Consider the following 15,714-nt stretch of genomic DNA (forward strand, 5'->3'; position numbering starts at 1 on the left):
CACCACTGTTGTACCGGCTCCATCTCTTTCCATAAAAGAAGAGTTACATTCTTGGTTTGTTTGCTCATTCTGTTAGAAATGCAGTCAATTTTTTGTATAGGCAGTCCCCGGGTTACGTACAAGACAGGGACTGTAGGTTTGTTCTTAAGTTGAATCTGTATGTAAGTCGGAACTGGCGTCCAGATTCAGCCGCTGCTGAAACTTACCGCCAGTTCTGACTTACATACAGATTCAACTTAAGAACCCCAAGTCAGCTGCTGCTGAAACTGATCAGCCGCTGATTCCAGGAAGCCCGGGGCAGAGCAACTGTGCCTCGGGCTTCCTGTAGTCAGCGCTGGTCAGTTTCAGCAACGGCTGACTTGGGGACGCCTGGGGCAGAGCAGCTGGGGTGCTGCTGGGTTGCTCCAGTAGCGCGGCTCCTTGGCGCTACTAGACCAACCCAGCAACACCCCAGCTGCTCTGCCCCAGGCGTCCTGATTCAGCCGCTGCTGAAACTGACCAGCAGCGGCTGAACCAGGATGCCTGGGGCAGAGGGCTGGGGTGCTGCCGGGTTGGTCCAGTAGTGCCCAGAGCGGCGCTGCAGGACCAACCGGCAGCGCCCCAGCTGCTCTGCCCCAGGGTCCACAACAAAAGCCTGGTCTGCTGGGGGGGGGCACACTAGCTGCGCCCCCCCCAGCAGACCAGGGACACGGGGAGCAATGCCGCAGCGGCGGGGTGCCTCGCCTCTGAGGCTTTGCTCTGGCGCGGGACCCGCTTTGCTCACGGTGCCCCTGGTCTGCTGGAGACGGTCCCCAGCAGACCAGGGGCACCGCAAGAAAACCCGCAGCCATGGTGGGGTCCCACGCTTCTGAGGCTTTGCTCTGGCAAAGCCTCAGAAGTGGGGGAACACGCCGCTGCTGCGGGTTTGCTCGCGGTGTCCCTGGTCTGCTGGAGACGGTCTCCAGCAGACCAGGGGCACCGTGAGCAAACCTGCCGGGGCTGCTGCTTTGCTCCCGATGCCCCTGGTCTGCTGGAGACGGTCCCCAGCAGACCAGGGGCACCGGGAGCAGCTTTTCTTGCCCTGGAGGTCGAGGTGGCTGACCGCTGCCTGTGAGCTCCGGGGTGAGAAAGCCCCGTTCGTAAGTGCGGATCCGACATAAGTCGGATCTGCGTAAGTCGGGGACTGCCTGTATATGATATTACCCAGAGTCCCAGTAAAGGTTTCATGTACCAGAAAGCCAGTAATTGAACAGAAATCACTACAAGATTAGTATAACTTGATGAATATGATGCAGAAGGACTCTTGCATAAGCTTGTACTGCTGAGCATCTCCAGTATACATTGCCGAAGAAATCTCCAAACTACAAGTGGTGAACCATGCCAAAAACAGAGAAACAGAAAAGCCAAATACAAGCGCTACGCTTTGTCACTGTATTTATTTATAAAGGTAATATTTGTAGCCTCTGATTATCTGTTGGAAAGATAAAAGTAGTGAAAATACTCAAATTGCCCTGCTATTTTCCCATTCCTGACTGTGTAAAACCACATAGTATGAGAGGATGAAGGCCCATCATTCCTCAGCTTCTTTTCTGAAGCTTCTAATGAGATTGTAAGTTATGAAGTGAACATTTGTCCACTAGGAACTTTTCTGAGCTTATCAATCTATTTTGCAAACTGCAAGAAATATTGTTCAGATAGTAATGCTGTGTGGTTACTATCAATCTAGACTAGTAAATAGTGATGTTAAAGATTCCACAGTTCATTACCAATTTTGTGAGCCATTTACCACAACACACCCTGTTGCCCTGGATACTAAGTTACATGTGGTGGAATTATAAAAAATTTTGATGGAACTGTGCGCAAAAGGTCTGACCAAACATTAATAATGTGCCAAATCAATTACTGTACCTGTGATCTAACAGCTCCTAGCATTTTTACTGTTAAATGTTTATAGTCATACACAGTGATGGTTAGCTGGCACAAAGCTGAGATGATTTGGCTTGTGATTCACTGACTGATAACGTAATATTAATCTTTGTGTTAGTTAACATGCTTATTCAACAACAATATTCAGACAGAGTGAAATTTTGTAACATAAACCAGGTTTAAAATGGCTATCTGTATATTTTCTTGAGTAGCGCTATCATTCTCTATAACAAAACACTCCAACGCTATGAAAAACCTGGCATCAGATTATTCCTAATGTGGTTAAAGAATCTTATTTTTATTTTCTATGCCTTTTAATTGATATAAAAATTATTTGTCTGCATCATATTTAAGAATCTCACCTTTCCTGGCATTTTGCAAGGGCTTTTTACTGTAGCTCTCTCTCACTAGGTATTTCTGTACTCCCCCATCACTGCAGAAACAGTATCTGAGCATCTCGTAAATGTTAATATAATATCTTAGCGTCATTGCTATAAGGCAGAGAAGTATTATTTCCATTTAGAGAGAGAGAACTGTGGCACAGAGCAATTAAGTGTGCCCAAAGTCACACAATGGCAGAGTCTGTGGCAGTCAGATCTCGAGTTCCCCTTCTTCACCAGAAAACTACTTCAGCCAGAATTGGCCTGACTTCTTTAATGGAGTAGGCACAATAGCACAGACTCCACAGTGTAGGATCATTTTAAAGGGATGTAATTTATGGACTCTGCGTCTTTACATAGAATCATAATACTAGAAATGGAAGGGACCTTGAGGGATCATCAAGTCCAGTCTCCTTCCCTCATGGCAGGACCAAGCATGATCTATATCATAGGTTCCCAACCTGGGTGGTTGTGAAGAAATTCCCGGGGAAGGGGGAGGGGGCACGAGGCGACCCACCGCCCTCCCTGTAAACCTCCCTCCAAAGAAAGAGCCTGGGGCATGATGCCAAAAAGTTTGGGAACCACTGGTCTATATCATCCCTGATAGATGTCTATGGACTCCCAGAGTACATAATTTGCGCAAGTTGTCAATGGACAAGTTATTAATAAAAGATTAATGTGAAGAGAAAGGACATACAGTATTAGGTCATACCACTTCTAGTACATCTCAAGGGTCAGTTCAGAACTGTCATACAATTCAACAAAAGCACAATGCTTTTCCAGTCCAGTTTTAAATTACTCAGTCCTGGGCTCTTCCACCTCTTTAACTGGAAAACTATCTTTCACTTAGAACAATCTAAATGTCCCTTTTGGCCTAATTTCAGTTCCTGCAGTATATCACCTAAGACAGTTCATTTTATCCTAGTCATTCCACCCTACTACTGAAAGAAACATTATTCCCTATTTTCAAACAACAAGGCTAAAACAGTGAAATTTTAAATAATGATCAAGGAATTTTTTTTATTCATTTAAGTTTCAATATCATTACAGAAAATGTTATGGTACAGAGTTGTTTAACATTAGTTTTATTTCTTTGCTCATTTGATTTTCACATGAATGCTGGTAACATTAATATCTGTACAAGATCAGTCTTTGATTTTTTTTTTTTAGTTTTTAATTCTGTACATTTTTAAATGTATTGGTTAAAAAGGCTGTCAGCACTTAAGGAAGCAGTTTTTTTGTGTTTGTTCAAATAAAAGGTACCAGTTACTGCCCAAGAATACTGAGCTGGGTGGCTGCTGGGCCGAGAGATATCCCTGAACGCGCAGCAAGGGGGGAAACCTTGGGGCTTGACCGGGTTCCCAGTGCAGCCACTCTGCTTTTGGCACTGTGCACATCAACACGAGATACAAGATAAAGAACAAGCAGAAGCTCTCTGTGAAGCAATTATGAAGCATACTAATAAGGGAAATCCAAGTGTTGTCTACGCTAGTATAAATAAGCAGACAGCCTTGTTTTAAGAGCATAAGTAGTTGTATCTTAAAGATGAGAAAAAACACAAGTTTTGCAGGCACCTACTGCTGTCTACTAAAAGCTACTGCTATCAGAACTAGCATTGAACACACAAAGCAATTGCAAGAAAGGAAAAAGTTGCTTTGATATAATCAGAATAAATTTCTTTGTTAAGATTTGTTTTTTAAAGTTTTTTTTAAAAGGTATTTATTTAAATTCCATTTGAAATATAGTTCAAGATGTTGACTATACTGATCAACTTTTATCCAAATCAGAAAAACTAGCTGTGCCGTTGCATATTACAGGATACAGTCAATGATATGTGGACATGCATCAAAGCTTCATTCTTGCTGGTGACATCATAGCCTTCCAATGACCATGACATCCACCACCTCGCCCTTGTGAAGCTCCACATACTGCTCTGTCTTTGGAGGTAGCATCAACAGTCCATTGGCACTACGCATACTCATCAGACGACTACTCATCTGATTCCCTAGAAGGGAAAGAGAGAAAGATTGCAGTTAACAATACAACTACAGGCAGTCCCCGGGTTACGTACAAGACAGGGACTGTAGGTTTGTTCTTAAGTTGAATCTGTATGTAAGTTGGAACTGGCGTCCAGATTCAGCCGCGGCTGAAACTGACCGCCAGTTCTGACTTACATACAGAATCAACTTAAGAACCCCAAGCATCCCCAAGTCAGCTGCTGCTGAAACTGATCAGCAGCTGATTCCAGGAAGCCCGGGACAGAGCAACTCTGCCTCGGGTTTCCTGTAGTCAGCTCTGGTCAGTTTCAGCAGCGGCTAAATCAGGACGCCTGGGGCAGAGCAGCTGGGGTGCTGCTGGGTTGCTCCAGTAGCGCTGCTCCTCGGCACTACTGGACCAACCCAGCAGCACCCCATCTGCTCTGCCCCAGGTGTCCTGATTCAGCCGCTGCTGAAACTGACCAGCAGCGGCTGAATCAGGACCAGAGCAGCTGGGGTGCTGCTGGGTTGGACCAGTAGCGCCCAGAGCGGCGCTGCGGGACCAACTGGCAGCACCCCAGCTGCTCTGCCACAGGCGTCCGGAGAAAAGCCTAGTCTGCTGGGGGGGGGGGGCGTACTAGCTGTGCCCCCCCCCACCCCAGCAGACCAGGAAGACACGGGCGGCGGACTAAGACGCACCGCGGTCCCGCCGCCTGGGTCTTCTGCGGCTTTGCTCCCAGTCTCCCTGGTCTGCTGGAGACCAGCAGACTAGGGAGACGGGGAGCAAAGCCTCTGAGGATGCCGGCAGCAGGACAGCCGCGGGGCGTCTGGGCTGTCCCGCTGCCGGCTTCCCCCGCGGCTTTGCAAAGCCGCAGGGAAGCCGGCAGCAGAGCAGTCCAGGCGCGCCTGGGGTGCCCCGCTGCCCGAGCCCCCCCTGCAGCTTTGCAAAGCCGCGGGGAAGTCAGCAGCGGAGCAGTCCAGGCGCGCCTGGGCTGCCTCGCTGCCTGAGCCCCCCGCCCCCGCAGCTTTGTGGGGGGGGGGAGGGTAGCAAGGCAGCCCAGGCGTGCCTGGGCTGCCCCGCTGCCCGAGCCCCTCCGCGGCTTTGCTCTGCGTCTTCCTGGTCTGCAGACCAGGGAGACGCAGAGAAAGCCCCAGAGTACATGGGCGGCAGGACCGCGAGGTCCCGCAGTCCGTGTACTCTGGGGCAGCCCTGTTTATAACTGCGGATCCGACATAAGTCGGATCCGCGTAAGTCGGGGACTGCCTGTACCACAATACATGATGTTGGAAAAAGGGTTATTATTAGAAGGAGAAGCATGAAACTAATTTGGTCATGGTGGAATGGGTATGGATACTCAATGGATGCAAATACCCACAACATACTCATGAGACAGAATTTGTCAGATTATTTTTTCCAGGTTCTCCAAACATCCATTAACTCATTTTTCTTTCTATTCAAGTCCCATTTAACACCCTTAGTCTTGCAATATATCATGAGGGTGAATAATTTCAGCTCTGCAGGACCAACCGTGAAGCAAAATAAAGAGGCAAAAGTCCCCACAGAGAATACCATGTCTTTGGCTTCCCCATGTTCAAAATTGAGGGCTGACAGTGAGAGTATTCCAATTGGCATCAATTGTCTGCTTGGGACATGAGAAAAGAGGTAGTGCATAAAATAACCAGGAGTTAAACCATGTAAACCTTGATTGATAAAAATCAACACTTTGAATTGCACTTGTAAAAGTGTCTGGTCACTGGTTGGAATCAATGCTATGTATGAAAGAGACCCATCTATGAAATCTACCTAAATCAGCAGTGAAACACAATCCATACTAATAAATCTCCAGGTAGTCTCCAAGGAACGCTTCATGTAAAATGTATGGTTTTAAACCATTCTGGAGATGACAAAGCATGGATAACTGCAGCATGACCTACATCTATCTGAGAGGCAAAGTCAACCTTCTAGCCACATGTCAATGGAAAAACTACTCAACTATTGCTTCTACCTAGTAACTAACATGCAGCTGAACACTGAACAGCACCCTCAGATTGCAAATCTTGTTAAAAAAGTGGCCATATCCTCTTGATTGAGAGAACAGATACCATCCTCAGCCATCTCTTCTGGATGTTTCTCCCTTTCAGCTAGCAACATCTCTGTTTATTTCAAATAAAATTCTAGAAGCCATCTTCCAACCTGTATTTAATAAATGTAGTAGTTTGGAAGTGAGCATGTGAGTAAGCAAGCATGTCTGTGAGGAGCATAAACAAGTGTGAGTAAATGTTTATGCAAAAGAACATGTTCAAATAGGCAGGCTGTGTGTATGCAAATGCATGTGTGTCAGGGAGCTTAAAGGCTAGCAATTGTGTAAAAAATTGGAGTAGGCTAGTAAGTCTGTGTTTTACAGCATCAGTGAACTTGCATGTAAGTAAGTTGCATATGTATGTTGGCAAAGAAGCAGTTGTAGACATCTGTGTGTAAATATGCGTATGTGTTTGATTGTAGGGTAGATTTCTGGAAGCCTGTGTGTAATTGTGTCAATGTACGTAAGTGGCTAACCTGTACTCTGTGCCCAAGGCAGTGGTTCTTGGTGATGCCAAGTCAGTATGCACCGATGGTATTCTGGGCGAGGATCTAATTTTACATCACATGATAACTGCAGGAGAAGCAAAAAGAAGAAGAAGATACAGACTGTCATTAACATTTCAGTAGAGAAGCTGGATTTTATTCTGCCTCAGTCATCAGCAATAGGACTGTCAGCTCAGTTCTCACTGTAGAATGTTTACTACTGATGAAGGCTGGGTAAACTTACATTGACATAGCTAGTACATTTCAATCTACCTACCTCTTCACCTCTAGGGTGGAACACAACAGAGTTGTTAACTGAAGAGTAGCTTTACATAACTGTTCAGAACTAGAAGAGTAGAGTAAATTATGCAGTTGAAATTGTAGAGAGAATTAAAATTGGCAAGAAGTAATTATCTCAATCAGTGTTTGTTTAAAACCCAAGAACTAATACACCCTAATACTGTCAAAAATTCCATGGGCAAGTCAAGTGGTCAGGACCTCACGCTTACATCTCATTTGAAAGATGGTGATTCAAATAGTGCAGGGCCCATTAACGACAATCTGTGATTTTGGTTGGGTATTGACTCAAAGGGAAGAGTGCCATCTATTTAATCATCATCAGCACTTCCTACTTCTAAAAAGTGGCATGATGGATTAAGAGGCAGAAAGAATAGAGTTTGTTGTTGAGACTTCAGGTAGTGTTTGCAGCACTGACAGCTTACAAGTCCATATATTTTTTTTTCTAAACGGAGAAATTTGGAAACAGATAGAATTAAGAATATAGAAACATGGACACAACAGCAATACAGTCACTATCAAAACCTTCCTATTATATCATTCAACATTCTGATGTGAACAGACACAATTCTGAGAGAAACGCATCCCAACTTACTTAACCTAAGTAAACCTATCTACACAAATTTATCAGAAATCCCCTTTTCTTTCCCCATTTTTCTTTTCATCATTTCAGTCCACACCAAATCCTGTAGGAAGGCAAACCTTCCTACAGTTGTCTAAGCTACGCTTCTAGACACTGCCTTTCTTATGCTCTTATACTATGTCTCTGATCTTCCTAGACTCTATATATACTCAAAATTTGTGTTAAAAAAGTCCGTCCTCCCCCCTGCCATAGCATAGTTCTTTAGGCAGTCAGTTCTTTGAAACTATAACAGCAATATGATTCAACAGAATATTCTTAGATACTACAGGTTTAACCTTTAAAATCGGGTACTCTTTGGTCTGGCAACATCTGTGGTGCAGCAGGACCACAGATATTCCTGAGCCACGGAGCCCCAGCGGCTGAGAATTGGGAAGCAAGAAGGCCTGTGGCTGGGAGTGTGGCTAGAACCAGCAGCAGTGGAGCCTATGCCTGGGAGCCTGGATGGGGTGGGCAGCCCAAGGCCAGTGGCAGTAGAGGGACTGGGAGTGGGATCCCAGCCAGGACTGTGGCAGCATCCCAGCTGAGGCTGCGGGCAACTTCCCAGCCAGAGTAGGTGTCAACAGCAAGGCCAGTGTCCCAACCAGGATTGACAGTTGCATCCCGGCCAGGACCGGTGGTGGCAGCAGGGCCGGTAGTCTGGCTACAGTAGGCAGTCAGAGGTTGGCTGCCTAGCTGGGGTCATCAGTGGCAGCAGGGCGGCCTGAGTGGGTTTAGTGGGTAGGGAGGGGGCTGAGAGCAGAGGCAGGCAGCTGCAGAGTAGCTACAGAAAATTCTAGCCATAAAGGGTTTAGTCCCCTCCAGTGCTTTTTTTGTGACAGTGTGGTGTACCGTCACTTGCCTCTTTCCCTCAGTACAGCCCCCAGCCGGCCCTGGAAGCACCTGGGACATGTGGCAATTAAAGGGGCCACGACTGCATTTCGGCTTTCTGCCCTGACCTCCCAAGTCTCCCTGGTTACTCCCCGGTGCTTTTTTGGTACTCGAAAAATTTTGAAACCCTAGTACCGGCACCTTTTTTTTTTCTTTAAACAAACAAAACAAAAACAAAAAAACAAACAAAAAAAAAAAAAAGAGGCAAGCACTGGACCCCCCGCAAAGATCTATGGATGGAGGAATGAACTAGAGAAAAACCCAGCTCTTTGTGAAGTACGTCAGTGTTAACTGGTCTCTAGTGCCAGTGAATTGCATTGACAGGAACATGCATGAATGAGATTTTTATTACCCATCATTCAGAATAACAGGTCTGGGAAATGTGGAAGAGAGATACAGCAATGTGTAAGTGAAAAATGTGGCTCTATCTTGGAGTGATTTCAGGAACTAAAATTATCACTAAATGAAGACAGAAATTATGTTAAATAAGCAAATTTACAATGATATGGATGGGCTGGTTTGATAGGGCCTACTAGGACTTTCTGGATTATTTTGCAGGAAACTGGAATTTGCTTAATTTCTGGATCCAGTCTTCCCTTTTTCTGGGTTGACAGTAGCTTGGAAAAGACATGGTGAAGACTTTATACTCAGTTCTGGGGCTGAGATGGAAAATGGAGAAATGGTCTTCAATAGGAAACTCTCAGATCACCCTAAACTATTTCTGTTCCTTCTCAGTGTAAACACCTATTACAGTAAACTTCTGATAATCCGGCACCTTTAAGACCCAGGGGGTGCCGGATTATCAGATATGCTGGACTATCGGAAGAGGGGACTACGAGGGGGTCTAGGGTGGTGTGGGGGGGATGCCACTCCAGACTCCTCATAGCCCCCCCTTCAGATAGTCTGGCTCTGCCCCAGGCGTTCCTGATTCAGCCGCTGCTGGTCAGTTTCAGCAGCGGCTGAATCGGGGACGCCTGCAGCAGAGCAGCTGGAGTGCTGCCGGGTTGGTCCGGTAGCACCGACCCTTGGCGCTGCGAGACCAACCTAGCAGCACCCCAGCTGCTCTTGGGGACGCCTGGCGCAGAGCAGCTGGGGTGCTGCCGGGTTGGTCCCTCAGTGCCGCTCCTCGGCGCTACTGGACCAACCCGGCATCACCCCAGCTGCTCTACCCCAGGTGTCCCCAAGTCAGCCACTGCTGATACTGATCAGCGGCTGACTCCAGGAAGCCCGAGCCAGAGCTGCTCTGCCCTGGCTTCCTGGAGTCAGCCACTGGTCAGTTTCAGCAGTGGCTGAATCAGGATGCCTGGGACAGAGCAGCTGGGGCGCTGCCGAGTTGGTCCCCGCAGCGCCGAGGTGCGGCGCTGTGGGGACCAACCCGGCAGCACCCCAGCTGCTCTGTCCCAGGTTTACCCAAGTCAGCTGCTGCTGAAACTGATCAGGGGCTGATTCCAGGAAGCTGCGGAAGAGCAGCTCTACCTCGGGCTTCCTGGAGTCAGCCGCTGGTCAGTTTCAGCAGCGGCTGAATTGGGGACACCTGGGGTGCTGCCCGGTTGGTCCCGCAGCCCCGAGGGGCAGCGCTACGGGACCTACCCAGCAGCACTCCAGCTGCTCTGGCCCCGGCTTCCCTGATTCAGCCGCTGGTCAGTTTTAGCAGCAGCTGAATCGGGGAAGCTGGGGGCAGAGCAGCTCCAATGGTCTGGCTGCCCGGAGCACTTCCGGGTTCCTGATGGTGCCGGACCATCAGGAGTGCCGGACCATCAGATGCCAGACCATTGGAGTTTTACTGTACATCTTTTCAGGCAATTGTCTTATGAACTTTAGATGTCATTTAATTGAATTAAACATATATTTAGCTTTTAAAATCTTCTTCTTTAGTCATCTAACCTATTTTCTGCTCTGAATCCACTTCAATTTATCATCGTATCTCTACTGTTAAGTTATACAAAGTTAGAGTATGTGGGGACTTACCGGGTGTGTTAGATAGCAGGATCCCAACATGATACAGAAGCTAACTATTTTAAATATATCCCATATTTGAAAGTCCTTACCCGGGCTTTGATAATGGTAGGCCGAGGATCCAAAATGCCCTGCATTTTCCTCAGTGCTGGGACTACAAAGAGATTGCAGGTGACAACAGCTGATACAGGATTTCCTAGACGGCAAAACACAACAGTAGTTCACATGTAAGTAAGTCTGAGTTAAGATGTGAAACACTGAAATTATCCCATATTTCCATAGCAACTGTCATCCTAAAGAATTCAAAGAGCTTTTGACACTAAGTATAGGGGAAGAACTTAACCAAAATCTGGAGTGGTATATGGCAGTTGTTAAGAAGCACACAACTGTTCTACTCAGGAGTTTAGGACAAGTGGAGAAGCAGAATACTGTATCCAACCGAAACTGAAAGGGAACTTGAGGGCTGCAGATTGTAATGTATCAGATTATAATTCACACTAGGCATTGGATTAATATCTGTAATTTTGTAAAAAGTATCATGGGGTCTTTAATATCCGCACAATCTCAGATTCTTTATGTATTCATTGGGAAGTTGGAACTTGGCTGTAAAATGTCCCCTAACATCATACCAGCAAATTGTTTTAGTACTAACTTGGAGTAGCACAAGATACTGGGGTTTAATATTGACTCGGAGAGAAGAGTGCCACCTACTTTTTACCAGCAACACTTCTTACCAACACCTGGGCTGTTCTTGGTGACAACCCTAATATACATTATACAATTAGGTGTATGCTCTACTCATCTCTCTCCTGAAAACAATCAGTATGTAGCTTCCTGGCCACACTCCTAATCCAATACTGAGGTTAGGTCTATACTATAACTTAAGTCAATGTTACTTATCTCTCTCAGGTATGAAAAAGACACTTTCTGTGTAATGGTGATGCAAGATATACTGATCTAAGCACTTTCCACACTAGCACTTGCTTATTGGATAGTAATGTAGACTAGTCAATTCTTCCCCTTCCCCCATGCTGCCTCTATGAAAGAGGCAGCAAAGGGGGGGGAGGAGTACTTCAAAGTGGCAGTGGGCTGCCCCTTTAAAATGCCACCTCTGCACGATTCAAAGGGGCGGCAGGGGAGCCCGGGCTCAGCTGGGGACTCCCCAGTTGATCCCAGGCTCCCTGCAATATTTCCCCAGGACCTAGCCTCAGCTGGGGAGTCCCCAGCTGACCCTGGGTTTCAGGGAAGTGCCACGTGGAACCCGGGGTCAGCTGGGGAGTCCCTAGCTGAGCCCGGGCTCCCCTGCTGCCCCTTTGAAACTGATCAGCTGTGTGGCGGCTGCTCCTTTGAAACTGCCGTCTCTGCATGAGTCAAAGGGGCAGGGGAGCCCATAGCATGGAGCCCGAGGTCAGCAGGGGACTGTGAGTCCTCCGCTGACCCTGGGCTCCATGGCTTTGAAACGCACAAGAGCCCCAGTGCCTCATGTACCTTGTCACAGTATGAGTTTGACAAGCAAGAGTACACTTTTATGACATTTTCTGGGACTGCTAGTTTTTGTCTAAACTGCTAGTTTATGTCTGGTACATCAGATTCTTTAATTTAACTAACATGGGTAATTCCTTCAGGGAATATCTATTGGGAGGAAGAGGAAAGTAAGAGGCAAGGGCAACTGCACAATTTTCTTTACAAACACAAAGGAAGTCTCTGGTCTTGTGCTCCATCACATGCTCAGGCCTAAGAACTCTCTGGCATACCCTCAAATAAACCCTTTTCTGAATAAAAATTGGTGAGAAAATCTCAAGAATTATAGAGGATCAAGTGCCAGACCTCTGATCTTCGTGAGGCATTCTTGTTTTGTTTTATATCTCTTTGTAGCTATGGACGTTAACAAAAAACATCACAAAATATCTTACCTGGCAGTGCAAAGATTATTTTTCGTACGCCATCAATATCCAAAGTTGCAAATGTTGTTGGCAATCTGGGGAGAAAAAAATGTTTAATAAATACACTGAATTCGGGTCTAGCCCGGCTGCACTATTTTAATGTATAGATTACCTTCCATTCCTTTCATAATCTGAAATTTGCTTTGTCTCCTTTATTGTCACTGTTTTTTAAAACTTAGAGCACTGTGAGCATAGTGCTTATTAAATTGTGCTGAAGAGCTTAAATTGATTACATTCATCTCCTTGTCCTCATCCTTCCCTCTCTCCCAACAATCATTTTAACCTGTTCCCCACATGTTGATCCTTCTGTCTAGTAAGCATTTCTCCTCGCCAGATTCCTGACTGCATGATACCCTTTCTGCCCAAATTGCTTTAGAATCATTAATACTTATTCATACTGTATTGGCCCATAGACATCCCAATAAAGGACTGATTACTTTAACCATACAACTTCCACTTTCCTCCTTGGACCTCTCTTCCTGCTGACAATTGTCTCAATTCCTTGAGTCTCCAGGCAGCCAATCTCAAATGACCCAGCTGGTAGAATACTAAAGCTGAACACAATTATCACTCCCAGATTATTAAAACATTGAGTTACCAGGTGTCATCCACTTGGGACCTGCTTAGTGTTCCAAGGGTTAAGGACTTGTCAAATGTCTTCATTTTATTTAGAAAGAATCCTGTTGCTACAATAGGTATTTTCTCCTTTTCATATCTGTTTTTTATTTTTTTGAACATCTGCATTAGTAGTATACTCTACATGCTTATATGTAAAACAAGCATGTAAAACATCCTGTATCACTTCAGAATTCCTTTAGACAAGGAGCATTGCAACCAAGATTTCTACTCCAGCCTTCTCTTATTTAAAAACTCTTTTTTTGTATCTATATGGGTCATGTGAATTTTGAAGGGATGTGAAACGTTTAATGAACATAACAACTAGAATGGAGTTCCATTTCTCAGTTTTCATAGCAAAGTTTGTGTCTGAGCCTGGCAACATATTCAGAGCACTGAACGTTTTTGAATATTAATTTTTTTCTGTGATTTCCAACATAGCAATTTCTATTGTTAATCAATAGTAAGCTTTCAATTCCAGTTGAATTCACTAGCAATGGTAAGAATGATTTAATTAGGGTTGCTACTATTTCTTTTCCCATATACAATTATCCAGTGGTTTTTATTAGGTTTTAAAATAACATCTCTACCAAAACAGGACAAAAACCATGTGTAGCACCAGGTAAACTCCATCAGGGCTACAAAATTAAAAACATATTTCTTACCCTGGTTTCATAAAAACTCTGCCAAAGTGAATCTGTGCATGAAGGTCAATGTCCAGCACCTGTTTAAGATAGTCCTGTTTAAATTTAAAAAAAAAGTTGTTTACAGTGCTTACTGCATCAAAGATGTTTATTAAAGTCTAGTGTACATGGAAGCCCTGTTTAAAGTGTTATAAACTAGTGGGGAATTTCTAGTACTAGAAAGGAGTAACTTGCAAAAAGATGGGTGAGGAATGCTTAGATTGTTCCCAGCGATATCATAAAACCATGATAGCACAGAAACAAAATCATAAGGACAGTATCAAAGATTACTTGTATAATTAATCCACTATCCCTAGGTTCAGGGAATTGGGGTCCTTTGATAATAATCATGACTACATTTGGAGTTGCCATCAGGAACTCCTGACTTCATGTCTGATGAATCATTCATGCTTCAGCTTATACCTTTTCACCCATGGACACGCCTCCTGATGTGATGATAACGTCTGCACGGCTGATACCCTCATTCAGTGCATTCAGTAAGTCATCTGGGCTGCAAGAAAATCAAATGAAAGATTAATAGCAAGATAAATATTTTAGGTACAGCATAAAGTAAAACATAAATATATATTTGCATAAAAATATAAGGATCTCACAAAACTAGGTGATTGGGCAACAAAATGGCAAATTAATTTTAATGTTGATAAATGCAAAGTAATGCACGCGGAAAAAATAATCCCAACTATGCATACAAAAATGATGGGAACTAATTTAGCTATAACCACTCAAGAGAGAGATCTTGGAGTCACTGTGGATAGTTTTCTGAAAACATCCACTCAATGTGCAGCAGAAGTCAAAAAAGCAAACCGAATGTTAGGAATCATTTAAAAAGGTATAGAGAATAAGACAGAGAGTATCTTATTGTCTCTATATAAATCCATAGTACTCCCACATCTTGAATACTATGTATAGATGTGGTCATCTCATCTCAAAAAAGATATACTGGCATTGGAAAAGATTTAGAAAAGGGCAACAAAAATTATTAGGGGTTTGGAACAGGTGCCATATGAAGAGAGATTAAAATGACTGGGACTTTTTAGTATAGAAAAGAGGAGACTAAGGGGGATATGATAGATGTTTATAAAATCATGAGAGGTATGGTAAAGGTGATTAAGGTAAAATTATTGTTCCCCTAACCTAAGAACTAAGGGTCACCAAATGAAATTAGTAGATAGCTGGTTTAAAACAAACAAAAGGAAGTTTTTCTTCATGCAGCGCAGTCAACCTGTGGAACTCCTTGCCAGAGTTCCACAGGTGTGAAAACCAGGACTTTAACAGGGCTCAAAAAGGAGCTAGATAAATTCATGGAGGTTAGGTCCATCAGTACTTACAGAATAGGTAAGAATGGTGTTCTAGCCTCTGTTTGTCGGAGGTTGGAAATGGGTGACAGGAGAGGGATCACTTGATGATTACCTGTTTTGCTCACTTCCTCTGGGGTATCTGGCATTGGCCACTGTCGGATGACAGGATACTGAGCTAGACAGACCTTTGGTCTCACCAAGTATGGCTGTTCTTATGTTTTTATATATATTAGGTAACCATACAATTGTAGGAGTGAAAGGGACTTCGAGTGGTCATCTAGTTCAGGGGTTCTCAACCTTTCCAGACTATTATACCTTTTTTCAAGAATCTGAGCTGACTTGCATAACCAAAGTTTCACCTCCCTTAAAAGCTAATTGCTTATACAATCAGACATAAAAATAGAAAACTGTGACAACACACTATTACTGAAAAATTGCTTACATTTTCATTTGGTCTGTATGAAATTTTAATTTGTTCCAACATCACTAGGGCTTTTTAGTTAGTCTGTTATAAAACTAGACAAATATCTAGATGAGCTGATGAGACCTCTGTGTACTCCCAGG

General features: G+C 44.6%; 1 protein-coding gene across 18 annotated transcripts in view; it reads right to left on the minus strand.

Annotated features, from left to right (window-relative positions):
* Nucleotides 1-3,278: 3,278 nt before the first annotated feature.
* Nucleotides 3,279-15,714, minus strand: part of GPHN (gephyrin) — a 535,888-nt gene continuing 523,452 nt past the window's right edge. For all 18 annotated transcript variants that reach the window (XM_075927415.1, XM_075927413.1, XM_075927409.1 and 15 more), the window contains 6 exons: nt 14,255-14,342; nt 13,814-13,887; nt 12,504-12,568; nt 10,683-10,786; nt 6,819-6,915; nt 3,279-4,290 (listed from right to left, as the gene is read on the minus strand). In XM_075927415.1, coding sequence (XP_075783530.1) covers nt 4,157-4,290; nt 6,819-6,915; nt 10,683-10,786; nt 12,504-12,568; nt 13,814-13,887; nt 14,255-14,342 — 562 coding nt within the window. In that variant the 3' untranslated portion in view covers nt 3,279-4,156. The remainder of the gene's footprint in view (nt 4,291-6,818; nt 6,916-10,682; nt 10,787-12,503; nt 12,569-13,813; nt 13,888-14,254; nt 14,343-15,714) is intronic.

Source organism: Pelodiscus sinensis, chromosome 4, assembly GCF_049634645.1.
Source record: "Pelodiscus sinensis isolate JC-2024 chromosome 4, ASM4963464v1, whole genome shotgun sequence".
Lineage (NCBI taxonomy): Eukaryota > Metazoa > Chordata > Testudines > Trionychidae > Pelodiscus > Pelodiscus sinensis.